The sequence below is a fragment of the Nomascus leucogenys genome, chromosome 20, assembly GCF_006542625.1.
Source record: "Nomascus leucogenys isolate Asia chromosome 20, Asia_NLE_v1, whole genome shotgun sequence".
In the NCBI taxonomy this organism is placed as follows: domain Eukaryota; kingdom Metazoa; phylum Chordata; class Mammalia; order Primates; family Hylobatidae; genus Nomascus; species Nomascus leucogenys.
The window spans coordinates 36,568,969-36,596,369 of NC_044400.1; the positions used below are offsets into that span (position 1 = coordinate 36,568,969).

At 48.7% G+C, this 27,401-nt stretch overlaps 1 protein-coding gene across 2 annotated transcripts; it reads right to left on the reverse strand.

The window, feature by feature from the left end:
- Positions 1-3,948: 3,948 nt before the first annotated feature.
- PTPN18 (protein tyrosine phosphatase non-receptor type 18) lies at positions 3,949-23,476 on the reverse strand. Of its 2 annotated transcripts, XM_030801100.1 has the most exons (16): positions 23,289-23,476; positions 20,553-20,661; positions 20,216-20,292; positions 20,033-20,128; positions 19,879-19,917; positions 10,121-10,189; positions 9,492-9,554; positions 9,129-9,271; positions 8,697-8,763; positions 8,538-8,615; positions 8,356-8,445; positions 8,033-8,121; positions 6,852-7,072; positions 6,393-6,467; positions 6,119-6,182; positions 3,949-4,688 (listed from the first exon to the last, which is right to left on the reverse strand). In XM_030801100.1, exons 1-16 carry the CDS (start codon positions 23,379-23,381, stop codon positions 4,673-4,675), a joined length of 1,389 nt encoding a protein of 462 aa, XP_030656960.1. In that variant the 5' UTR covers positions 23,382-23,476; the 3' UTR covers positions 3,949-4,672. The 2 variants fall into 2 exon arrangements, with proteins under 2 accessions (XP_030656960.1, XP_003281796.2); XM_003281748.4 differs by having other exon boundaries at positions 3,949-6,182.
- Between the last annotated feature and the right edge of the window lie 3,925 nt (positions 23,477-27,401).

Consider the following 27,401-nt stretch of genomic DNA (forward strand, 5'->3'; position numbering starts at 1 on the left):
ATTTCTTTGTAATACATCTCCAACTAGAAGCATTTATCAGACATAAAATCCCCTAGACATCTAACTTGCCTTTCCAGGAAAAAAAAAAAAAGACAAATATAATTTAACAATAAACTTGTGTAGGAAGACAGACACTAATGGTGTGAGCTGCACATAGTTGGTGTTAATGGTAAATTTCTTGAAGTCTGATTATTCTAGTGTAATCAAAATCCTCCTCAATTCAAATACCTCTTAGGCTCTCTTGACCCATCACTAGACTGCCTGAAAAGCAGGAAAGTTCAGTCACTTAGAGAACATGTCTTAGGCACATTATTCTGTTGCTGGCACGTGGGACACATGAGCTGATGAACTGAGTGTGCCTATGGGGTCAGGTTTGTCTATGCGAAGACAAACGAAGAAAGGCCTCTGAACGAATAGTTGCCAGCGGCCTATGCAGCGACTACTTCCTCCTCACTCACTCGGCAACTTGGGCCACATTTCTGTATTGCAGGGTTGGAATGGGCTTTGTTCAGCCTCAGTGAGGAAGGGACCAAACACATTTGTCCCAGGTTCAAGGAGAACATGAGATTCTCCCATTTTCCAAATGTCAACACTGGGGATGGTATGTATACAGCAGGCACATTTCTGGGGAAGTCGGCTATCTCACCAAAATATTCCAAGTAATTGTTGATATTCTGGATGCTGACTGCTTTACTTAAAGGCATCCACTGTACATATGACAATGCAAATTTGAAACATTGGCTGGTAGCAGCAGAGCTACTGATCCCAAACCCTGGTGGGGCTCTTTGACTGGTTTGAAGGTCAGGGTGGAAAAAGTTCAACTTTAGAGCTCTTTCCCACCAAGAGTTTTCTTTTCTTATTAAATTCAAAAAATGTTTATTGATCAACAACTCAGTGCTAAACCTATGGGAGAACCCAAAGACTTAAAAACCTGGGGTCCTGCTCTCCAAGACATGTTAAATGAGATAATATAAAAATTCCTATTTCTGGTACCTTTAAAAGGCTTAGGGCTGGAGAGGTGACATCGTTCAGCTTGCTGACCTCATCAATCATCTGTCCCCAGACAGGTAGACAGACCTCTTGGAGAAGTCATCCTCAAAAGTAAGGCTGCAGGGCCAGGGTCTGCTTGAGAGCAATGGAATCCAATGGAAATCACTTCTCAAGTACACTTTATGTTTGGACATTTCTCAGCTCTTAAAGCTTCTGACATTGATTGGATGCTGGTATGGCTTTATAAACACTTGTCTTTTTCATATATTCTTAAGGATTCATGTCTCCTCGACCATTTTGTATATTCTAAAATAACTATGCCATAAAATAAATAAAACAATTTCCACTTACTGCATAGTTTATTCAGATATTGACCTTATGTTTGGGCTGAACTTAGCTATAATTGAATAAGCCATCATTGCTTAGTGATATTTTCTATCATCTTCACTGAGGCTGCAGTTGGCATTCTGCAGGCTCTTTCCAACAAGACCATTTCTCTGGTACACAACTGAGCAGTTACACTGACTGAGCTGAAATCCACAAGCATTTGCAGAGCACTGCTCTGTGCAGGGGAAGCTCCAAACACATAGGTGGCAAAGAGGAGCAAGATCCATCCCTGACCCACAGAACCTGCCTGTAGCCCCCGGATCCTGCCGGCCCAGGGCAGGGGTGTGATGAGGTGGACACCAAGTGCTCTGAGGAGCAGTGTCGGGGAAGAGAAGTTCTGGAGAGGGAGAAGGCCCCACATCCCCAGGGCAGGTGAGATGTGAGCTGGGTTTCCCGGGATGAAGGAGACTGGCCGAAGGAGAGGGTAGGGAGGAGCACTCTAGGAAGGCAGTGGAGTTTGGTGGAGCACTGACTGTGGGTGGGAGGCAGGAGAGGATGCGGGAGCAGGGCCTGGAGGGTAAGGTTACCAGGGACTGAGAAGCCATTAGCCTCTCAGCAGCAGCCCTGAGCTCTTGGGCCTGCACTTTGTTTTTTATCAAGCCCCCGCACCATGTTAATATCAGAGAAGCTCAGGGGATCCCTATGTCAAGTGGCAATTCCTCACCTTCCCTTCTGCTGCATGAGGTCAGATATCAGCTGCCCAATATCCAGCAGCAACTTTTAATACCATGTTTTGTTTCTGAAGGTAGCAAGGACATGTAAGCTTGGGAGTAAGTGAAAAAAGCACTGAATCGAGAGTAAGAAAACAGAAACAGTTTTCATCAATTATGTAAAGCAGCTCTCTGCCCCTGAGATTGAAAACAAACCTAGCCACAAATGGGGCCTAGTTTTCTCTCGGGACATCATGGTCTAAGACAAATGAATGCCATAGAAAGGAGAGAAGTCAAGGCAGGGGATGTTGAAAGCAGAAAAGGAGAAGTAACTAACTCCTGTGAAAAGGAGGCATCATCAGATCGGATCCTACTTGGAAACTGACAGCTGAGCCTTCACTGTTTCTGCTGGGTAAGAAACAAAGCAACACGAGTATGGTGCCTGCAATGGTCCCGCTGACCCCCACGTCCCATGGGGGTTTGTGAGAGCCCAGACAGATGCTGTGCACCCTGTGGGCTGCGCTGCAGAAGAGGAGCTCTGAGCTCAGGGCATATCCAGAAGGAAACATCACCTGCTGCAGTGTCCTATTGCAAACACAGCTCTGAGATGCCCAGCTCAGGAGCAGCCAGGCTTTGCACTCCTGGATATCCAGTGCGTGAGTTTCCTGTGGCTGCCATAACAAATGACTATAAACCGTGTGGCTCAAAACAGCAGATGTTTATTCTCTTACAGTTCTGAGGTCCTAAAGCCTGAAACTGAGGTGTCAGCAGGGTGGTTCCCTCCGCTGTCTGTGAGGGAGAATCGGCCAGGCCTCTCTCCTGGCCCCCGGCGGTTTGCTGGCAATCTTTGGCATTCCTTGGTTTGCAGACGCTTCATCCCCATCTCTGCCTCCATCTCCAATGACCTTCTTCTCTCCGTCTCTGCGTCTCCCTCTGCTTTCTCTTATAAAGACATCAGTCATTGGGCTTAGGGCCCATCCTAAATCCAGGATGATTTCATCTCTAGGTGTTTTAATTACATTTGCAAAGACCCTTTTTCCAAATAAGGTCACATTCACAGGTTCTAGAAGTTAGGACTTGGACCTATGTTTTTGGGGGCCACCATTCAACCCACTACCTCCAAGAAAGACCTGTAGGAGAGCAAGAGACGGGTGGAAGATTGCCTCTCCCATTGCTGAGCTTTCCTAACAAGAGAATGGTTTTTATATCAGCCTGAAGTAGTGATCTGCATGAGCAAAGACATGGGTCTGGAAAGGGGAAGAGAATATTTGAGACAAGGTATCATACTTTACTAGAAGTGAGGAAGCCTGGAGTAAATGGTGTGAGATAAATCAGCCTGCACACTTCCTAAGTGTCAGCGCTGTTCTAGGAGCTGGGACAGTAGCTGTAAACCAAACAAGAACTCCTGCCCTCAGGCAGCTTACATTCTGATCAGGACAGACAGATAGGAAACAATATTAAGAGGTAAATGTTCAAATATATTAGAGGCAGAATCCAAGAAGGCGCAGAGACTGGACTCTCCTTGCACACTGACAAGGTGGCCTGCACAGCTCCACATCACATGCACATGTGTATAAAACACCAGACCAAGGCCGGGTGCGGGTGCAGTGACTCACGCCAGTAATCCCAGCACTTCATGAGGCAGGGGCAAGTAGATCACGAGGTCAGGAGTTCGAGACCAGCCTTGCCAATGTGGTGAAACCCCATCTCTACTAAAAATACAAATATTAGCTGGGCATAGTGGTACATGCGTTTAATCCCAGCTACTTGAGAGGCTGAGGCAGAAGAATTGCTTGAACCTGGGAGGCGGAGACAGAGGTTGCAGTGAGCCAAGATTGCGACATTGCACTCCAGCCTGGGACACAAAGCAAGACTCCATCTTTGGGGAAGAAAAAAAGGAAAAAAAAAACAGACCTCTGAATCGGAGAAATGGACAGTTTATTACTCACAGTGAACACAGCAGCCAGAACAGTATCTTTAGCCACTTTCCCATGCCCCTATTCCCAAGAAGAGGGGATGTGGATCATGCCACCTGGGCAGGCAGTGGGTCTGCATCCCAGGAGAGGGACCCGAAACTGAGAGACTTGGAGATTTTATCAGGGCTGTGGAGGACCTGCCTTTCCTCTCCTCCAGAGATAAATGACTCATTATCCAGCAACACAGAGGTCAGCACCGACCTCACCAGCAGCAGGCTCACAGGAGTGGCAGGGGCATTGGGAGAGTGGGAGGCAGCACAGGGTCAGCTCTTTCACCAAAACAGAGAAACAGGGCAGCTCTACAGTGGAAGTAGGGGCACAGAGAACAGGAAGGAAAGGCGGCCGGCAAAGGTATGACATCACACCAGCTCCCACTGTGGGCACCCAAACCCAAGCCTCCTGGGAAAGTCTGTGAACTGTTAAAAATCCACACCTCAGCATCACCTTGCCAAGGGGTGGGACGGAGTATGTACACATCCCCATCATTCCCTGATTGAAGGCTGCAGGAGAGTGGAGTTCATGCCAAGGCACTTGAGATCAACCACGGATGCAGCCAGGCAGAGGCAGAAGAAGGCCGGCCCTCGCACAGAGAAGGGCAGGACAGGGGTGGACATAGGGCCCAGGGCACTGCAGCAGTGCATACAGGGACCTGGGCAGGCACAGTGTCAGTCAGAGGTCCAGAGACCTGAAAGTGAGAGGGGCGGGACCCTTGAGGTTCAGGGAAAGAGCATCTTATACTTTTTCCATTTTGCAGTGACTTGGAGATTTGTCCACACCAGCGCACAAAGACGCGTCCTCCTTTTTTTCTTTTAACAGCTGCTTAATGTTTTATCCTAGCAGGAACCCTACCATGCGCCATTTAAAGTGTTTCAAATCTTAGGGGGCTGAGCCTGGTGGCTCACACCTGTAATCTCAGCACTTTGGGAGGCCGAGGCAGGAGGATTTCTTGAGCTTGGGAGTTCAAGACCAGTCTGGGCAACATGGCAAAAACTCATCTCTTAAAAAAAAAAAATTAGATCTGTAGTCCCAGCTACTTGGCAGGCTGTGTGAACAGCAAGGGGCCAGTCTGGTTGGGAGTCTGTCTGGCTGGGGTCTGTCTAGATAGGGCCTGATTTGCTGGGGGTCCATCTGTCTGAATAGCTGGAGATGTGTACTCATTTGGGGGACTTGTCTGTCAATCTGGAGGATCATGTCTGACCAGCTGGGGTCCATCCATCAAGATGAGAGTCTGGCCGGCTAGCTGGGATGTCAGGATTCCATGTGGCTGATGTCTGTCTGTCTGGCAGTCCATCTGGTTGGTTAGGAGTCTGTCTGGCCAGAAGGTCTGTCAGCCAGCTAGCCCACCTGAGGGTGGGGGTGGGGTCTGAGAAGTCTGTGTGTCTGTTCAGCTGGGGATCTGTTTATATCTGTCTAGTAATCTGTCTAACTTAGGGGGTCCACCTGGCTGTCCAGCTAGCAGAGGTGTCTGTCTTTTGGGGGCTCTGTTTGGTGGTCTCTCTGGCTGCACTGGTCTATCAAGCTGTTGGCTGGTCTCTCTCTCTCTCGCTGGCTGGGGGTCCCTTTGTTCACCTGTGGACTGTATCTCTGAAGGTTTGGCTGTCTGTCCAGGTTGGTGGTCCATCTGTCTGTCTGCCTATCTGGAGGTCTTTTTATCGGTCTGCCTGGGGTTAACCTGCTTGGCTGTGGTTATGCCTGGCTTAGTTCTCCCTGGATGGCAAAGTGTCCATCCACTTCTCTGTGTGGTCCCCCGAGTGTCCAAGTGAGGGAGGCTCAGGTGCTGAGGATGGACTAGTGCTATGTGGTGAGGAGAGCAGTCTCTGAAAGCTCATCTGTCCCTTCTCCCCTTCATAACTCAGGGGTCATGCCCCTTCCTGATCTTCTTTCTTGAATCTGCTCTGTGCAGCCTCACCAGCCATTATACACTAGCTACCTCCTGCAGCCTCAAGCCTTGAATGCTACAGTCACTGGGGCAAAGCCTCCACATTTCCCACCCTGAGAAACGTTTACTTTGATCCAGGCCCACTGTTTCCATTCTGCACACGGCGCTCAGCAGCGCCAGGGCATCAGCAGTCCGAGCTCACAAGAGGCAACAAGCAGGAGCTGGCGTAGACTTACACCCGGGTCCAGTCAGCAGGCGGGTCCCGGGGCCCCTTCGGCCTCCCAATTCGCAGGTTGAAACCTGGGAGAAGAAGGGTGCCGTGGGTCTCATGGAGAAGCTGAGGTGTGTGGAGGCTGGCAGACATGAAGAAGACCATCCCCCCGCCTCCAGGTCCTCCTGGTTCACTGCAGCCACATCCACAGGACTGAGCTCCATGCCCCATCAACCCCAGACTCCTGGGGTTCACTCAAAGCAGCAAAGTCCCAGCAACCCAGGCTCTACCTGACTTACCTAGCCCACCGGTCTGAGCTCCACCCGCCACGTCCTCGTAGGCGCCAGATCCGGCAGGACTTTGGTCAGCAGGAACTGAGGGCAGGAGACCCCCCACGGGTCAGCTCCGGAAGCCCCAGGGAGTCCCAAGACCCCACCCCTGGCCGGGACGCTTCCCCCGAGGCCCGAAGGGGAGAGCCGAGGGCGCCGGGCGGGAGAAGTTGCACACCCCGGACGTGGCCTCCAGCCTTTGGGCGCGGCCAAGTATTGCCAGGAACCCTGCCCCTGGACCGCGACTGCGACCGCCAGGGGGCGCTTCCGGGGCGTGGCCAGGGACGCCTGGACGTCAGCGTCGGGGCGTGGCCAGGCTAGCGGCTGGGGTCCCCGCGGCCGCCAGGGCCTTGCGGACCACTGCAGGATGGTGCCGCCCTGCGGATCACAGCAGGATGATGCCCTGAGAGGGAGCAAGCCTCGACTCACCGCGGCTAGGCAGCGTCTCCCGCGCGTCCTCCGCGTGCGCCCCGGGCCGCTGAGCGCGCGGCGTCACCTGGCTGTAGAGCGGCACCTCCTCCGCGCTGCGCGCCCCCGTCCCCGTCCCCGTCTCCGTCCCCCGCCCGGCGCCCGCTGGAGCCCCGCGCTTCTGCACCACCGCGTAGGTGTCAGCCATGGCGTGGCCCGGGGACCCGGGCACAGAGATGCTCCTGCAGGCAGGGAGGGCCGGGAGGAAGTGAAACGGCGGCGCTGGGCAGGGCGGGAGTGGGGAGGCTGCTCAGCGCGCAAACCACGGGCTTCCTTCCCGCCGAGGCGGTGCGCTAGATGGGAGGGAGGGTTCCCTGGGTGGGGGGCCTCTCTTCTGTGTCCCTAGCGCCCTGCAAGTTAGAGGGATGAAGGAAGAACGGGGTCAACCTGGAAGGCAATTGGGGCAGAGTGTTGGTTTGAGGGGTGGTCATTTCTGTGTAAATGTCTACTGAATAAAAGAATGCGGAAGTGGCATAGAAGACAAGAAGGGATGGCCGCAAGGACAAGGGCCTTACATCTCCGCTGCGAAGGCGGCTCAATCCCATGGCCGCAGCACCCAAAGTGCGGCCTGACAAGAAGGCGGCGTCTAGAATTATTTGCTGAATTTTTTGGTTGTTGTTTTTTTGAGACAGGATCTCGCTCTGTCGCCCAGGCTGGACTGCCGTGGTGCCATCTCGGCTTACTGCAACCTCCACCTCCCAGGCTCAAGCGACTCTCCTGCCTCAGCCAACGGAGTAGCTGGGACTACAGGCTCCCTACAGCACGCCTGGCTAATTTTTGTATTTTTAGTAGAGACAGGGTTTCACCATGTTAACCAGGCTGGTCTCCAGCTGGCCTCAAGTGATCCGCCCTCCTTGGCCTCCCGAAGTGTGGGATTACAGGCGTGAGCCACCTGAATTAAGGTTTGATTGGAGGATCCAGGAAAGGCCTAACTCAGAAGGCAGGGCAAGCCTTAGAGACAGAGGCAAGGGGACCACTGGGATAAATGAATCATCTTGGGATGGGTTCCCAGTGCTCAATTCGAAGAAGGGGCCAGCGAACACTTGGCAAAGTGAACAAGGAACGGACTGGTGTTCCAAGGATGAAAAAGGGGTTAGCCTGAGAAATTGGGCAAGGAAGAATGCGGGGATGGAGCCGGGTACCTGAGGACCCCTCCTGGTGGGCGGGGTATGGCGAGAAGTGCCTGGGGAGTCCGGAGGAAGAGGTCATCGTCGTAGAGTGGGGCGCAATTCTGAAGAAAAACAGGAGGGGAGGCTCCTGAGGGAGGAAGTTGGCTAGGCCTCTCACGGGGCTCTGGGAGAAAGCTTAAGACGGGAGAGCCCGGTAAGGATGTCCGGAGGAGGGCACAGGTGGATGTCACAGTCAGTGCCTGCTCCCAGTAGTCCTGGGGGCTGGACCCTGCTCGGGGTCCTGGTCTCTGAGGGTGCTGATGGTGGACAGGAGAGTGGGAAAGGGGCCTCTGTACCTCTTTGATGTTCTGGTAGTGGGGGCTGGCATTCTGGAGCGTGGAGCAGAACATCTGAGCCACCGTGTGGTACAGGAACCTGTACTGCTCCTGTTGGGGTGAGGGACCATCAAGAAGGGAAGGCGGGGGCAAATGACAACAGCAGGCCACTGTCCCTGAAGATTAGGACACCCAGGGTTCACCTCTGTCTGCACGGCCGCAGGCCGCTGCTTCCTCATCTCAAGGACCACATCAAAGAGACTGAAGTCAGGTGGGATCATCTGGGGCAGACAGACAAGGCACTTGAGCAGGACACGTGGTCATGGGCAGCACACTGCACACACAGGATGCCTGCATCGTACCTGGGTCAGGAGCAGCTGCCTCACATGATCCACGGTGCACAGGACGCCTGTTCGCCCACAGCCCGCACTGACAAGAGAATCAGAGTGTGCCTGGTCAGGTCCTGACCACAACCCCTTTTAGATGGGGCATTTAGGGATGGGGGTGAGGGTCCTGATGGATCCCCTGCAGAGCCTCTTGATTCCCAGAATCTCCAGATTATATCTGAACAAGGAAAACCTTTTTAATCACTTACATTTTGTTGAGCAGCAGCTGTGTGCTTATTCCCCAGCTGAGTCTGTGCTGAACAAGTGCTCACAATTATAGTCCATGGAGGTGAGCAAGGTTTCTCAAAATAGGCACTCAGACTACAAGACTAGCCCCATGCCCTGTACTCCCCTCCATGCTCTGTCCCCTCTGCCTCACCAGACCCTCCTGAAGCCCATTTCCAAAACCTGCAGTGGACACAGAGGGGTTCAGGGCCAGATCCCTGGAGGCGACGGGCTTCCTCCACCATGGCGAGCACGTGGTCAGGACTGCTGGGGACCCCACGGTCTGGCCAGGACATATACTGTAGCTGGTACACAGAACGGGACTCCTGAAACACAGAAAAAGATGAGCAAAAGACTTAGAAAAAAAAGAAAAAAAGCATTAATTGGGCATCTACTATACACCAGGCCCACTTCTAGGCATCTTCCGTTTATGTCTACCAGATAATAACTGAGGAGGTGGGTACTAGTATGATGCCCATTTTTACAGGGGAGGAAACCGCTCCCCTTTCAGGAGCCCCTTTACCTCCTCCTCCCCTGTCACAGTACCTTCTGGAATGTGACCCTGAGGGTCCTGAGCATGATGTCCTCATTCAGCCACTTCTCCTTTAACTGAGTAAGGGGCGGGTGGGGCAAGTAAGAAGAGGGAGGAGAACAAAGATCATAGGTACCAGAAGACATTTATAGAAAGCAAAGCATTCCTGATTAAAAAATCAAATACAGAAAACATTTTAAAAATTCATATAGCCCAAACTTTCCCCAAAGCTTTCATTAAGGAAACATTTGACACAGGAGAAAAAGAGGAACTATTCTAAAAACTCAAGCCCTTTTGCAGTGAAAAGAGATGTCTTTCGTTCTAAAATGAAACTTTTATTGTATTTATTAAGTACTAACTGTATGTATGACTTGAGAGAGTTCCCCAAGCTCTTTTGAAATGGTAAGAGAAGTAAGAATTTCAAGAACCTAACCAGGCACATTTACATGACAGAGATAACTGTGATTGTAGCCAAAATAAAAATGCAAAGGCTATCCCTATATTAAGTTATAACTATTTGCAGGCTAACACCAGAGGGTTTCCTGCAGTATGAGTGGACTGTGGGTTAAATCATTCATCCTTTTAGGCCCAACCCAAAGCCTTTCCCCCTTGGGAATCTTCCTTGAAACCTCCCACAGCTCACCAGAGTGATGCAGAAAAGCCCAGTCTGCAGTGGCTCCTGCTCCTGGGCCCAGTACCGCTCACACCTTTTCTGCAAAAGGTAAGGGAGAAAAGGCAGGGAGTGAGAAGAGGGAGTCAGCTTCAGAGCTAGCTCAATCCTGCCACAAGACACCCCAACTGCTCCTGGTGGAAGCACAGGCAGCTGTACTTATAACCTATAACAGAGGCCAGCCAACAGAGCCATCAGATTAAACACATGCAGACTCAATGGAGGTGCGCTGCTGACCATGCAGGGGAAATACAGTCCAGGATACCCTCCCACTGTAAGCAACTAGAAACTGGACAAAATACATGAGCCGCTATTTTCAGACACTGGTTGGCAGGCGTTGCAGTACTGTGGTCACTGAACAGAGACCACTCTGGCTTATTGCATGGAAGTGTCACCAGGCTGTAAGATATGAGTCTAATGATCCCACTGAGTTGAGCCAGAGACCATGGCTCAAGGAGGCCAAGGCAGCTAGAATTTGCAGGGCAGAGTCCTGGAAGGAACAGAGGTATGCAAATAAAAACAAAACAATAACTTGCATAGAAGTCCCCTCCTTGATTCTTTGGTTGAATAATCTGAATATATACAGCATGAAACCCCATGAGGCCAGGCAAGAATAGCTTACCATGAAAGAATAGTAGGGATCTGTAGGATGAACATTTCCTTGAGCTCATGATGAGAAAGAATTCACATTCCCTCTAGCTAGAGTGTAGAGGCATTATCAATTATAAGGGGCATTTAGTAGGGAACCTAGAATGACCACGCATTAGAAGTATGGCTAAATTAATTCTAGAACAAAGGCTACTTGATCAATCATCCAAAAGTTCCTGAAAAGGCAAAAAACACTAAAGAAAACAATCCAACACTTACCTGTGCAAAATTCAAAATATCAAGCATCCAATAAAATTTTGCTGGACATACAAAGAAGCAGGAAAGTGTGACCCATAACCAGGAGAAAAATCAGTCAATAGGAAAGGGCCCAGAAATAACAGTTCAGGAAAGAAGCAAAAATCTTAAAATAGCTATTACAAATATACTCAAAGATGAAAAGGAAAACATGAACATGATGCAGAGTGGAATGAAAGATCCAAAAAGTAACCTGAATGGAATTTATAAAGAGGAAAAATAAAATATATGAAATGAAAAATCCACTAATAGCAGAGTAGACACTAGAAGAAAAGATCAATAGACATGAAAACATAGCAATATAAATAATTCAAAATGAAAAAAATGAAGAGAATCAGTTCTCTGTAGAAATATACCAAATAGTCTAGTGTATGTGCACGTGGAGTCCAGAAGGAAAGGAGAAAGGGGGATAAAAAAACTTCTTTATGTGAAGAAATAATAGGTGAAAATTTTCCCAAATTCGATGAAACTATAAACCCACAAATCCAAGAAACCAGGGGGAGAATAAACCTAAACCTAAAGAAAGTCATGCCAAGGCAGATCATGATCAAATTACCGAAAAAGAATGAAGAAGAGAAAAAAAATTTTTTTTTGAGACCCTTGCTCTGTTGCCCAGGCTTGGAGTGCGGTGGCACAATCTCGGCTCACTGCAACCTCCAACTCCCGGGTTCAAGCGATTCTCCTGCCTCAGGCTTCTGAGTAGCTGGGATTACAGACACACACTACCACGTCCAACTTTTTTTTGTATTTTTAGTAGAGACAGGGTTTCACCAGGTTAGCCAGGCTGGTCTCGAACTCCTGACCTCAAGTGATACACCTGCCTTGGCCTCCCAAAGTGCTGGGATTACAGGCATGAGCCACCACACCCGGCCCCAGAAGAGAAAATCTTAAAAGCATTACGCACAAAAAGGCACATCACATACTGAAGAACAAAGTTAAGAATTATAGCAACATTTTGTCAGAAACAGCAAGTCAATGGTATGATATCCTAAAAATGCTGAAAACCTTTTCAGACAAATGAAAGCTGAGGGAATTCATCACAAACAAATCTGCATTATGAGAAATATTAGAGTAAGCTCTTCAGATGCTTACAGACAGTGGCTGCTGCCTGTAATCCCAGCTATTTGAGAGGCTAAGGCAGGAGGATTGCTTGAGGCCACTTCAACACCAGCCTGAGCAACATAGCCTGTATCTTAAAAAAAAAAAATTAAAATTAGCTAGGTGTGTTGGCAACATAGCTAGCCTGCATCCAAAAAAAATTTTTTTTAATTAGCTAAGTGCAGTGGCACACCTGTACTCCCAACTACTTGGCAGGCTGAGGTGGGAGGATTGCTTAAGCCCAGGAGTTTGAGGCTGCAGTGAGTGGTGACTGCACACTGCACTCCAGCCTGTGTGACAGAGTGAGACCCTATCTCTTAAATAAATAGAATAAGTAAGCTCTGCATACAAAAGGAACATGATACAAATGGAAATACAGATCTACACAAAATAACAGGGAGAAAAGTAAGTGGCTAAATGTAAAAGATATTTCATTTTAAACATCTTTAAAAGATAATCTAGTGAATTTTATCAAACAAAGAGGAATTAATACCAGCCTTTCACAAACTCTTGCAAAAAACTGAGAGGAACCATTTCCCAACATATTGTATGAGGCAAGTATGACCCTGGCACCAAAACCAAAGACCTCACAAGAAAAGAAAACTACTAGCCAATATCTCACAAATATAGACACAAAAATTCTCAATGAAATACTAGCAAAGTGTGCCGGGCGCGGTGGCTCACGCTTGTAATCCCAGCACTTTGGGAGGCAGAGGCGGGCGGATCCCGAGGTCAGGAGATCGAGACCACGGTGAAACCCCGTCTCTACTAAAAATACAAAAAAATTAGCCGGGCGCGGTGGCGGGCGCCTGTAGTCCCAGCTACTCGGAGAGGCTGAGGCAGGAGAATGGCGTGAACCCGGGAGGCGGAGCTTGCAGTGAGCCGAGATTGCGCCACTGCACTCCAGCCTGGGCGACAGAGCGAGACTCCGTCTAAAAAAAAAAAAAAAAAGAAATACTAGCAAAGTGTTCAACACCATGACTAAGTGGGATTAATTCCAGGAATGCAAGATTGGTTCAACATATGAAAGTCAATGTTATACACCATATTAGTAGAATACAAAACAAATGATCATCTGAATAGATGCAAAGAACAAAATTTGCCAAAACCCAACAGTCTTTTATAAAAAAGTTCATTAGAAACTCAGTGCCCAGGATTTTTATTGGGGCACCTTCTGCACAGAATGTAGGCACACTCTGCCTAGCCTGTACCAAAATGTCAGACTACCAGCAGGAGAACAGGTGTTCTGCATAAAGCATATTGTTTGTATTAACAGTTCAAGCATAGTGAGCCACTGTTATCAGAAACCTAGGTTTCTAGAGGCCACCCAAGAGTCAACCTTACAGGAAGGCCTTTCTAAGCATAAACAGTTATGTTTGCCATGTTTAACTCTTCTGCACAGCAATGGACCTACCCAAAACAGCCAAAACAATCTTGGAAAAAAGAACAAATTTGGAAGACTCATACTTCCTGATTTCAGAACTTCTACAAAGGTATAATAATCAAAACTGTTACACTGGCACAAGGATAAACACATCAATCAACTTAATAAAATTGAGAGTTCAGAAATAAACCCTTATATTTATGGCCAATTAATTTTCAACAAAGGGGCCAAGACCGTTCAATGGGCAAAGCATAGTCTTTTCAACAAATGGTGCTGGAACAACTGGATAGTCACATGCAAAGGAGTGAATGTGGACCCCTATCTCACATCACATAAAATGTTCATTCAAAGTAAATCTGAGACCCAAATGTAAGCAAGAAAACTACAAAACACTTAGAAGAAAAAACAGAGTCTTTATGATCTCTGATTAGACGATGACTTCTTAGATATACCAAAAGCACAGCAACACAATAGATTGGAATTAAAATTTCACAAAATGTTTGTGCTTTAAAACACACCATCAAGAAAGTGGAATGACAACCCACAGAATGGGAAAGACATTTTAAATCATGTACTGATAAGGGACTTATATACAGAGTAACACTTACAACTCAATAATAAAAAGACAACCCCAAATAACCCAATTTTAAAATGAATAAATGACCTGAATAGACATTTGGCCAGAGAAGATATACAAATGGACGAATAAGCACATGAAAACCAAAACCACAATGAGGTACCACTTCCCACTCATTAGGATGGCATATATGTCATTGTCATATGCCACATAATGATGTTTTGGTTAACAACAGACCACATATACGACGGTGATGCCATAGATTATAATGGAGCATATGTAGAAACCTGATACATGGCACTCGATATTGACACTGCACATTAAGTTGGGGAAATGATTGATACTCAGTAATGGTGCTGGGACATTTGGTTTTCCATATGAAAAATACATAAATAAAAAATGTATATACTATCTATGTTTGTGTAAGTATACTCTATGATGTTTACACAATGACAAGGTAGTCTAACAATGTAGACCATATCCCTGTCATTAAACTACACATGTTCCTCCCTCTCTCTCTCTCTGCTGATGGGAACGTAAAATGGTACAGCCACTGTGGAAAACAAAATGTTAAACATAGAGTTATCATATGATCCAGCAACTCCACTCTAGGTGCATACCCAGGGAACTGAAAACAGGGATTCAAACAGATACTTGTATACCATTTTGTTTGTTGTTTTGAGACAGAGTCTCGCTCTGTCGCCCAGACTGGAGTGTGGTGGCGCGATCTCGGCTCACTGCAAGCTCCGCCTCATGGGTTCACGCCATTCTCCTGCCTCAGCCTCCTGAGTAGCTGGGACTACAGGCGCCTGCCACCATGCTTGGCTAATTTTTTGTATTTTTAGTAGAGACAGGGTTTCACCTTGTTAACCAGGCTGGTCTCGATCTCCTGACCTCGTGATCTGCCCACTTTGGCCTCCCAAAGTGCTGGGATTACAGGAGTGAGCCACTGCATCCAGCCCGTATACCAATGTTTGTAGCCGCATTATTTACAATAGTCAAAAGGTACAAACAACCCAGATGTCCAACAGGTGAATGGATAAACATCCTGTGATATATACATACAATGAAATATTATTTGGCCTTGAAAACAGTGAAATTCTGATACACACTGCAACATGGATGAACCTTGAAAAAAGGACAAGTATTGCATATTAGTGTATTCCTGATTCCACTTGCATGAGGTACCTAGAATAGGCAAATTCATATGGACAGAAAGGAGAATAGAGTTTACCTAGAAATGGGGGGAATGGGAGTTATTGTTTAATGAGTACAGAATTTCTGTTTGGGATGATGAACATGTTCTGAAAATAGACAGTAGGAATGGTTAATCCATTGTGAATGTACTTAATTCAATAGAATTTTACACTTGAAATGGTTTAAATGGCAAAATTATTTTTAACATTCCTCGCTGAGCACCTATAAACTGGCAACTTTTATGTTATGTATATTTTACCACATCATTTAAAGAAAGACACAATGGCATACCACTTCACATCCCCTAGGATGGCTATAATTTTAAAAAAAGACAGTAACAAGCATCAGGGAGAAGAAATGGGGACCCTTAAACATTGCCGTGGAAATGTAAAATGATGCTGCCACTGTGGAAAACAGTTTGGCAGTTCCTCAAAATGTTAAAAATAGAGTTTCCATATGGCCCAGCAATTCCCAGCAATACCCAAGAGACATGAAAACACACATCTACACAGAGACTTGTATATCAGTGTTGATAGCAGCATTGTTCATAATAGCCAGAAAGTAGAAAGAACCCAAATTCTGTCAACCAATAAGTAAAATGTGGTAGATCCATTCAATGGAATAGTATTCAGCAAAACAAAACAAAACAAAAAAAACATGCTAAGCAAAAAAAGGCTACATATTATATGATTCAATTTATATGAAATGTCCAAAGTAAGCAAACTATAAAGACAAAAATAGATTAGGGATTGTCTAGGGCTGTAGAGGTTGCTGAGAAATGGGGAGTGACTGCTAATGGATATAGGATTTCTTTTCTTTTTCTTTTTTCTTTTTTCTTGCTCTGTCGCCAGGCTGCAGAGTAGTGGCACAATCTCGGCTCACTGCAACCTCCAACTCCCTGGTTCAAGCTATTCTCCTGCCTCAGCCTCCCGAGTTGCTGGGATTATAGGCGCCCACCACCATGCCCAGCTAATGTTTGTATTTTTAGTAGAGACGGGGTTTCACTATGTTGGCCAGGATGATCTCGATCTCCTGACCGCGTGATCCACCGGCCTCAGCCTCCCAAAGTGCTGGGATTACAGGCATGAGCCACCATGCCTGGCCTGGATTTTTTTATGGAATGATGAAAATGTTCAAAAACTTATTGTGGTAGGCCGGGCACGGTGGCTCACGCCTGTAATCCCAGCACTTTGGGAGGCCGAGGTGGGCAGATCACGAGGTCAGGAGATCGAGACCATCCTGGCTAACACGGTGAAACCCTGTCTCTACTAAAAATACAAAAAATTAGCCAGGCGAGGCGGCAGGGGCCTGTAGTCCCAGCTACTCGGGAGGCAGGAGAATGGCGTGAACCCGGGAGGCGGAGCTTGCAGTGAGCTGAGATCCCGCCATTGCATTCCAGCCTGGACGACAGAGCGAGACTCCGTCTCAAAAAAAAAAAAACAAAAACAAAAACAAAAATCTTACTGTGGTAATAGTTGCATAACTCAGGAATATAGAAAAATGATGGAATTTTACACTTTAAATGACTGAATTATATATCAATAAAGCTGTTTAAAAAGATATTCTAAAGCAACTATAATAGCAGTGTACTGTGGAGTATATATATAGAACTAAAATATATAGTAACAATAGCACAAAGCATGGAAAGGGGTAATTGAAATATACTACAGTAAAGTTCTGACATTTTACATGAAATGTGGAATATTATTTGACTATATAGACTATAAGTTAAAGACATATATTGTAAACTCTAAAGCCACAACTACATATTTAAAATAAAGATGTATAGCTAATAAGGGAATAATTACTATGCAATAGATTAATAAAAAATTCTCACTCTGAAAGAGAAAAAAAGAAGAAAAGAGCAAACAGAGCAAATAGAAAACAAATAGCAAGATGGTAGGTTTAAACCCAACATTATTGATAATTACATTAAAGGCTGAATATTCCAATTAAAGGCAGAGACTGTGAGATTAGATTTAAAAGTAAGTCCTGGCTAGATGCAGTGGCTCATGCCTGTAATCTCAGCACTTTGGGAGGCAGAGGTGGAAGAACAGCTTGAGGCCAGGAGTTCGAGACCAGCCTGGACTATACAGTGAGACTTAATCTCTACGAGAAATAAAAAACAATTAATCAGGCATGGTGGTGTATGCCTGTAGTCCCAACTCCTTAGGGAGGCTGAGGTAGGATGATCACTTGAGCCCAGGAGTTTGAGGTTACAGTGAACTATGATTGCACCACTGCATTCCCCTCTGTCTTAAAAAAAAAAAAAAAGTCCCTACAATACACCACCTACAAGAAGCACACTAAAAAATAAAGATGAACATAGATATAAAGTAAAAGAATGGGAAAAGACATATGCAAACTCTAAAGAAATTTAAGGCCGAGGGCGGTGGCTCATGCCTGTAATCTCAGGACTTTGGGAAGCTGAGTTGGGTGGATCACCTGAGGTCAGGAGTTTGAGACCAGCCTGGCCAACATGGTGAAACCCCATCTCTACTAAAAATACAAAAATTAGCTGGGCGTGGCGGCAGGCACCTGCAATCCCAGCTACTCGAAAGGCTGAGGCAGGAGAATCGCTTGAACCTGGGAGGTAAAGGTGGCAGTGAGACAAGATTGCGCCATTGCACTCTAGCCTGGGCGATAAGAGGGAAACTGCATCTCAAAAAAAGAAAGAGAGAGAAAGAAAGAAAGGAAGGAAGGAAGGAAGGAAGAAATTTAAATGGCTGTATTAATATCAAAGTACAGTTCAGAAAAAAGTATTAACAGAAATAAAGAGAGTCATTACATATTAGAAAGGGATCCAATCATTAGGAAGACATAATCCTAAATGTATATGTACTCAATCATAAAGTTTTAAAACATGAAAAGTAAAACTGAAAGAATAGTTATACAGATTTCAACATTCCTCTTTCAGCAAATAATAGGGCAAGCAGACAAAAAGAATTGTCAGAAATAAGACTTGAATAGTGCTGTTGACAAACTTGACCTAATTAATACTTATTGAACAGTTGGTAATTTCAACACTCTTCTCTAAGCAATCCATACATTTAGAGAAAATAAATCAGTAAAAATATAAAATATACAGTAAAGATATAAAAGTGTCTTTTAAAAAAGTCTGTCAATTGACCTAATTGGTATTTACAGGACACTCCAGCCAACCAAAGCAGAATACACATTGTTTTCAAGTACACTTGAAATTAAAGTAGAAAATGAATTAGTTGGGCGTGGTGGCATGTGCCTGTATTCCTAGCTACTCAGGAGTCTGAGGCAAAATTGCTTGAACTTGGGAGGCAGAGGTTGCAGTGAGCTAAGATTGCACCACTGCACTCCAGTCTGGGCAACAGAGCAAGACTCTGTCTCAAAAAAAAAAAAGTGGAAAATGAAAAAATCAATAGAGAAAATGAATGCAAATGAATACAACCAAAGTAGGTTCTTTGAAAAAATAATAAAATGATAAACCTCTAGTCCAAAGATTGGCTATTTTTATAAAGGGTCACATAAATACTTTAGAATTTACAGACCATATAATTTATTCAACTTGCAACTACTCATATCTGCCACTGTAGCATAAAAGCAGGCATACACAATATGCAAATAAATGAGTGTGGCTGTGTTCTAATACACTGTTTACAAAAAACAGGCAGGAGCATGAAAAAAGAGATAGCGAGATAGAGAGATGAGACAGAGAGAGAGAGAGAGAGAACACAAATTACCAAAATCAGGAATGAGAAAGAGACATGACTACAGATCATACAGGCTCCACCATCAGCTAGTCACCCCAGGGAACCCCCACCCCATCCATGGAGCAGGCAAGAATGTAGAAACCACATGAAGCTATGTGCCTTCAGCCTTCAATGTTGACATGCATTTATTTATTTAGTAACTAATTTATGTTAACAGGCAAAACAAAAATCCCTGGCCTTGTAGATCTTACCTTCTAAATCAGGGAGATTAAGAATAAACAATGTACGTAATACATTTGTAGATTATCCAGTGTGTTAGGAGTTCATAAGAACTGTGAAGAAAAAAGGAAAAGTAGGACAAGGGAGGGAGAATGGAAGTGCTGAGAGTTTAAAACGGTGTGAAGACCCACCCAGGAAGGTCTCATTGAGGAATTAACACTTGAGCAAAGACCTGAAGGAGGTGATAGAGCAAGCCACAGGGAACGATGTCCTAGGCTGAGGGAATAGCCAAGGCACAGGCCCTGAGGCAGAGCCATCCCTGGAACATGTGGGGAACAGCAGAGACCAGAGTTATTAGAGTGGAGTGAATAAAGGGAAGCGAGGTGGAAAGAGAGATCAGAGCCTACAGGGGAAGCAGTCAGAATAGGGCCTTATGGTCTAAGGTGTGAAATGGCTGGAAAGCCCAGCAGGAGAGGGGTTGCCAACACTGGGGGATGAATAACATATCAACAAAAACTTAGAGGAACAATGGGGCTTCCCACAGAGCCACAGTAAGGTCACTCCAAGAGCTGGACCCTCGGGTCCTGGGGTCAAGGAGGAGCTAGCAAGATCCCTCCTCCCTCCTCCTTGAACAAGGACATGAAACCTGGGGGCAGAGGACACCTACCCGTCCATTCTCGATCTCTCGACAGGCCATCAGGATCACCTAGACAAGGAGGGTCAGGGGAGAGGAAGGTGATTTGGGTGAGGGGGCCAGGGAAACCGTCGAGGGGGTACTTAGATGTTGACCCCACCATTGTGCCCCACCCCCAAGTGCTGACCTTGACCCCAAACTCCCAGACCAGTCTCCAGAAGTCTAGCAGGGTGTGAGGCAAGGGTCCCTGCGTGGCAATGTAGGCCAGGCTTCCATCCACGCCCTGGTGAAGGCCGAATTCACTACTGAGATTCTGATGCCCACCCCTGGCCACTCCCAGTCCACCTCCTTCCGTGACCCCAACCCTCACCCGGATGAAGTTGCCATTAATGTAGTCGCTGTGTCCCTCTTCCCGGAGCAGGGAGAGGATTACTCGCGTCTGATCATCTGTCAGCAGATAAGGTGAGAAAAGTGGAGTTTGGGGAGGATAGGGTAGGACTGAGGCTCTGACAGCCCCGTGGCTGAAAGCCAGCAGGGGACCACACACATGCAGAGATCCCACCAAGGTGCCCTTGTGGGCTGCTGAGCAGTGAAGAGGGTGAGGCTCTGGGAGGAGAGCACAGTGGGTGACTCCAGTGCACACTGATGCCTGGACAGTGGCAGGGCGTGCGAGGCTGCACCGACTCCCTACGGAAGCCCCGACTTACATGGCAGCACGTCTTTGTAGCGGTTCTTCCTCACGTTCTCTGGCCGACTGCCGGCCTCGGTGGAGCACACGCCGTCAGCCTTCCAGGCGGCCGAGCGGGCCTGGATGTCCTGGTAGAGCATTATGAGTGGGCCGGGGAGGGGAGGAGACAGGAAAGGAGCCAGGTCAGAGTCCCGGGCCACCTAGGCACGCTTGCAGGATACAAAGCCAGTGGCCTGGGGAGGTGAGTGCAGACCCCGACGGCACGGGGCCTGCCTAATAATAATGATACAGAAATAGCGACCCAGGGCACCTTCCCTGTGCCAGTCTCTGTGCTAAGGGCATGTAATCATCACAGGTTCCTAGGACATGGGTACTATTATTGACGTCCCCATTGTGCAGGCAGGAAAGTTTATGCACCACGTGGTTCAGCGACTTGTGGAAGGTCCCAACCAGGAAGTCACAAGGTGAGGGTTGAACTCAGACCTCTCGGCATCCACCCCCTGCACACTCAATCTGTGACATTGTCTTGTAAGCAATAACTGTAATGAAATATATTATGGGTTATGTAGCTAAACATATAAGACAATGTAGAATGCATAGGCATTATAATGGATAACATACTATGTACAAGATACTATAGGCACTGTGTTACTGGGAGATTATAATAATAATTAGTGAATCGTGTATTACCATCTTAGTCAGGTATTCGTAATCTCAATGATAATAAGTAACACCCATGCACCACTGTGTGCCAGCCACTATTCTAAAGTGCTTTACTTATGTCCATCGGGTCATTTAAGCCCTCATGATGCCCTTGTGTAGTGGGAACACCTAGAAGAGCGCAGTGATTCCTGCATATGCGGGAGGCAGGCTTGGGGAGCAGGGGTGCCCTCACCACCCAGCCTTCCGCATGTGAGGCCCTCAGCACTGTACATGGTTCAGAACCCACCCAGTCGCATGATGTCATATATCACATGGGTATTATGTTTACGTTTGTTACACACATTCTTATATTGTATAATTATATATTTTACATTTATTATGCATTTCTTAGTTTCTTATATACAATGTTTCTACGTGTGTAAATTACTTAGGTTTATAATTATCTGTTACTTTTTTTTTTTTTTTTTTTTGAGACGGAGTCTTGCTCTGTTGCCCAGGCTGGAGTGCAGTGGCACGGTCTCGGCTCACTGCGAGCTCCGCCTCCCGGGTTCACATCATTTTCCTGCCGCAGCCTCCCGAGTAGCTGGGACTACAGGCGCCCGCCACCACGCCCGGCTAATTTTTTGTATGTTTAGTAGAGACGGGGTTTCACCATGTTAGCCAGGATGGTCTGGATCTCCTGACCTCGTGATCCGCCAGCCTCAGCCTCCCAAAGTGCTGGGATTACAGGCGTGAGCCACCGCGCCTGGCCATCTGTTACACATTTTATGTCTACTTATGAATTTATCAAATAACTTTGGTCAGTTTACAAATTATAATCTTTGTTATATTCATTTGTTGTATTGTTTTATGCAATTATACAATGTTTATTGTATAAACAGTCATTTATAATACTTTTATATATTTGTCATATATTTCTAAACTTGATATGCATCACCATATATCAGTTTATGCGTTTGTATGGTATGTTTCTATGTCTGGTACCTAAGCTATTACACTTTAAACGCGTCATCGACTGTAATGTACAGTGCCTATGATGCTGCGTGAGCCTTCCTGACGCTGGGTTTCACTACCTGTATTGTAACGTTTAGATTTTTTGTTTGGTTTTGTTTCGTTTGAGATGGTGTCTCACTCTGTCGCCCAGGCTGGAGTGCAGTCGCACCATCTCAGCTGTGTAGTGGAACCATCTCAGCTCATTGCAACCTCTGCCTCCCAGGTTCAAGCTAGTCCCCTGTCTCTGCTCCCTAGTAGCTGGGATTACAGGCGTGCGCCTATGCCCAGTTGATTTTTGTATTTTTAGTAGAGACAGGGTTTCGCTGTGTTGCCCAGGCTGGTCTCGAACTCCCGAGCTCAAACGATCCTCCCGCCTCGGCCTCCCAAAGTGCTGGGATTACAGGCGTGAGCCACCGCACCCGGCCCACGTTTATAATCTTTATAGGCAGTGAGGAACGCCCCTACGAAGTGCGCGCCCAATATGCGCTAAGCGCTTTTCACCCACATCATTTAATCCTTAGGCCAGTTTGGTCATTCATGTCCCCATTTCACCAAGGAAGAAGCCGAGGTCAGAGGGGCCAGGTAGACCTCCTGGACCACACGCGGTTGGCCCGGACGCGGATTCGAGCCCGGCGTTCACACCCTCACCACGCCACGGCCTCCGTGTTCCTCTTCGCCCTGCTGCAGCCCCTTCCTTCCTGTGGTCACAGGGGACAGTCAGGTCGCCAGAAACGGCGGGGCCGGGGCTGTCCAGCGCAGCAGGGCCGCCCGCCCTCTCCTGCGGCGCCCGCCCCGCCTGTCCCGCCCGCAGCCAGGTTGTTCCGGGAGCGCGACGAGGACACCGGGAGCGAGGGTGTGCACGGTCCGTCCCGGCCTGGCCGTGGACGTCGCGCTCCGGGGCCGGTGGGCAAAGAGTGAAGACGGAGACAGCGAGAGCGACAGAGAAGTGCTGGGGAGAGAAACACGGAGAGACCCCCCCCAAGGCGGGGAGACACCGGGGACACCGAGACAGAAAGGCAGAGCCCGCCGGGCGCGGAGGACAGGCGTCCGCGGGGCCAGGGCCGGGGCGCGCCCCTCGCGGACCCCGTGCGCCACTCACGCTGAACTCGCCGGCGAGGACTGCCCCCTCCCGGCCGCCCCGCGCTTCCAGCCGCTCCAGGAAGCTCCGCGCCGCGTCCAGGCTGCGGCTCATGGCGCCGCGGGCCGGCAAAGTCCAGCCCGGCCGCCGCGCGCGCCGCGAGTGTGGACGCCGCGGGAGGCGGAGGCCGGTGACTGAGCCCCCGCCCTGGCCTCGGCAGCCAATGGAAGCGCGCAGCGGCAGGCAGGGCGCCCCAGCCACCATGTTCTGAGCCCGCGTAGCTCCACCCCGGGCGCTCGGGCTGCTGTGGTGGGAGCCCTCGGTCCTCGCGGGCTGCCCTGAGCAGAGTCCAGCGCCGGCGCTTCCCCTTTTTTTCGGCTGCCGCGCCCACTGGTGGGGGGTGGCACGGCCCCAGGTACGCTCCCTGCCTCTTGGGACCCGCCCCCAGCTCGGGATCCGCGCCCCGGGGCCGACCTCCGGGGGCTGGCTCTGGGCGGACGGCCGAGCGGTCTCGCCGGGCCCTCTCGCCGGTCTCCTGGGAGCCAGGCCGCGCGGAGTCCGAGCTGGGGCGAGCAGCAGCCTTGGGTGGAGACAGTCGCCGAGATCAGGCTGCCCCTCGTGCCAGAGGCCCCGGGTCGGGGGCGTCCCGCGCTGTGCGCCCCAGCCGGGCCCAAGGGAGGCCGGGGCAGGGGCAGCCACGCCGTGGGAAAGGCTAGGTGGCAGCGGGATCTTCTCTATCTGTGTATTTCCCCAGGAACTTGTGGTTCCTCCTTTTCCCGGATGCGCTGGGGCACCAGGGTCAGTCCTGTGTGAGCATCTCGACCTGCACAAGCCTGCTGGGAAACAGAACTGAGGCACTGGAATTGGGTTCTGGGGAACGAAGAGTTTCTCTTTTTTGCCTGCCCTGACACTCCCATCTTCAGAAAGTGTGCAGAGGTCAGAGGAGAGCCGCCGTTCCAGCTTCCGGGATCACCGAGGGGAGGCTGGTGAGAATGGACTGGCACCTGGGTCTCTTCAGGTACAGGCCTAGGTTAGCCCCCTTCTCGCCGAGGTCGGAAGAATTAAGAGGGGTGTCACTGGAAGGGGCGTCAGTGGACACCAGTTTGAGGTCGTTGAGGGGTTGAAAGGTAGCACTGGGGCCTGGATGTGTGCCTGAGTCTCTGAAGGGTCAACAGGGGCATGATGTCAGGTGGTCAATTTAATTCACTAGGGGCCATCAGAGTATTTAAGGGCACACTTTCTTAAAGGTCCCGGTAGGAAGTGGTTTTGGCTTTGCTATCTCTGCCCCAGCTGCTTAACTCAGCTGTGGCAGCATGAAAGCAGACAATATAGTCTGCTTTGATGGAGAGATCAAAGTGGCTCTGTGGGGATCAGCAGCTAGGGCTGTTTGATTTATTGTGGAGTCCGCAGGGGTCACTGTGAAATCCATGTTCATCATTTATCAGTTTCATCTTTGAGCATTCTCAGGGAGGTCGGAGGTCAATAGTAATCGTTTAGGATGGTGGTGATAGGGAATTCATTGGAAGTCAGTCAGGGTCCCTTGGATGTTCATGGGGGGGGGGTGTCAGTAGATATTAATGACAGTCATTGGGAGGCCAGTGGATACTTGGGACAAGAAGTGAAAGTAATTGTGGGGCCATTGGGATTTGGAGTGTTAGTAATTGAAGGGTCAGAAGAGTCTGGGAAGTCATTGAGAGCTCTGCTCAGTGCACGATAGTGACTCTCAGTATAATCACTGAGAGTTCGTGGATGGCCATGGAGATCCAGGGAGGTAGAATACAGAAGCATCAGTGAGCTTTCAGAAAATAAGGGCATTTGCTGGGAAAGTTATGGAGGCCGAGCCCCCGAGCACACATGGTTATTAAGGGCAGTTGTTATGGGCTATAGGATCTCTGTCCAGCAGCAGGGATCCTGTTGAGGGTCTGTCCTCATAGGCTGAGGTCTGATTGGTGGAGGGCATGTCGTCCAGCTGAAGGTCTGGTTGACTAGGTGGGTGGGGTGTTCTCTCCTCTGGGGTAATGTCTTTGTCCATTTTGGGAAGGGAGCCTGTCCTTGAGGGATTCTGACCTTTGCCTGGCTGGGGGGCCCAGGTGTCTCTCTGGCCAAAGGCCTATTTGGATGTCTGGCTGAGGGTCTTCCCATCTGTCAGTAATCCATCTGTTTGTCCAGCTGGGTGTTTCCCTGGGATTCTGTCCATCTGGAAGTCTGTCCAGCCAGGGTGTGTGTGTGTGTGTTTGGTGGTTTGTCTATTAGAGGATCTGAGTGACTAGCCAGATGCTGCCTTGTGGCCTGTGAACATTAAGTGGCTGAGGCTGTGGTCTGCCATTTGTACTTCCAGCTGCCTTGAGTGTCTTTCTGCCCTCGTGTTCACCCTCACTCCAAGCCCCACCTTGTTGTTTAACCCACCTGTCCTCCTGACACCTGACCATTCCTCATGTCTCTTCAAACATCCAAACTCTTAGCTTGCCCTCTGTTCAGCTCAGGCTAGGTGTGGGGGATGGGAAGACCCCACATCTTCCAGAGGCCCTGGCCCACCCCGGCATTTCTCTCCCGGAGGACTGCCAGCTGTGTTCTTGCAATGAGACTCACTGCTGCCGGTGGCCCTCCTGTTCATGCTGCCAGCAGCAGTCTTGCACAGTGGGAGCAGCTGGCACTGCTGCAGAGACCCCAAGCGTGCCAAAGCCCACGTGCCACGTGCCAGTCTGTCACCTACCCACCATCAGTGTGGCTGCATGGGGCCGCTCAAGAGCCAAGAGGACGAGGTGCAGGAAGATGCACAGGGACAGGTGCACAAGGCTGTGAGTTCAGCCTGCTCTGAGGCTGCAAAGGGGAAAAGAGAAACTATAGTGGAGACCCCTGGCAGACACCCCTTCCTCTGGGATGCTTGCGGGGAGCTCCTTGGAGACTGCTGGCATCTCCAGGGTACAGTTCTTCTCCAGCTTCCTTTTTTGCTTAGTTAAAAAAGGGCAGAAGACTGGAACCAAAATGTTTGAGTTAGAATTCTGGCACCATGACTTTCTCAGTATGACCTTGGGCAAGTCATTTAATTTCTATGTCTCAATTTCCTTCTCTGTAGGACTGTGTCTCTTCTTGTTGCTTTATTGTGAGAATTTAAGGAAATCATTGTATATAAAGCATTTAGACAGAACAGCACTTGGCTTGCAGTATACACTTGGTGCTATTATTATTACACTGCTAGTTTCCCTTTCTGATACTGCCGCGCCCACCTCCTTACTCCCTCCTCTAAGTTAAAACAAAAGTGGAGGGGAGGGGGTCAGAAATTTGAAAACATTTTTCCATTGCTTCATTCTGTTAAAAACCTTCAAGCTGGGCGAGCTGTCCTGTTGGTCCATCCACAAGTCTGGCATTCAGCAAACAGGAAAAAGGCACCCTCTTCAGTGCAGGAGGAAGCCTGTGGCTGTGTCTCCCTCCCATCCGATGCCTGAGAGCTCTAAGTCCTCTGGGAGAGCTTTTGTTCCTGTCGCCTCTAACTCTCCTCAGGTGTGCCAGGTTTCAGTGTTCTGAATCAAAGACTCCTCCTGGTCCCTCCATGGGAAAGGGTCAGCAGCTCAACGCGGGGGAAACAGGCCAAAGAGAAAGCCACCCTACCCCTTCTCAGTGCTACCACCAAACCCCACAACCCCCAGCTCTTTGTGGAGGCTGACTTGCTGCCCTCGGGAGCTGTCCTGCAATTCTGCTTCAGAAAGGAGGGGGAAACCACTAGGAATAGAGGGGGAAGCCCTCTTCCCCATCTTTAAAATGCTTGTACCAACTTTTCCCCCACTTCTCCAGGGCAGAGCCTGGGCATCTGCATGGCCCAGAGCAGGCCCCTGATGTGCCCCTGGAGGAAATAAACTTGGGCAGACAAGTGCTCTAACAGCAACGCTGGCAGCGCTCTGGGACTTCTGTGACTGACAGGCTGGGTCAGGTTGCTGCCTCCTCAGCCTGCAGTTTCTACACCTGATGCTAGCCCAGCCTCAGCATACTTCCTCTGTATGCGGTGCTTTATTTAGAAAAGACCAACTGGCCACGTTATTGTCAGCAAATGCTGGCCAGGGTCCTGCACAGTCTGCGGGCCCTGATTGCACAGCCCATGTGTCACGGCTGAGCGCAGTTCCCAGGACAACCAAAGGG

Excerpts from the sequence above, each read along its gene's own strand:
- PTPN18 (XM_030801100.1), bottom strand. The coding sequence starts at position 23,381 with ATGAGCCGCAGCCTGGACGCGGCGCGGAGCTTCCTGGAGCGGCTGGAA. Across the intron at positions 9,555-10,120 it reads GGCTTTTCTGCATCACTCTG|TTAAAGGAGAAGTGGCTGAA; the intron begins GTGAGCTGTGGG and ends CCCCTTACTCAG. Across the intron at positions 9,272-9,491 it reads TCAGGGTCACATTCCAGAAG|GAGTCCCGTTCTGTGTACCA; the intron begins GTACTGTGACAG and ends TCTGTGTTTCAG.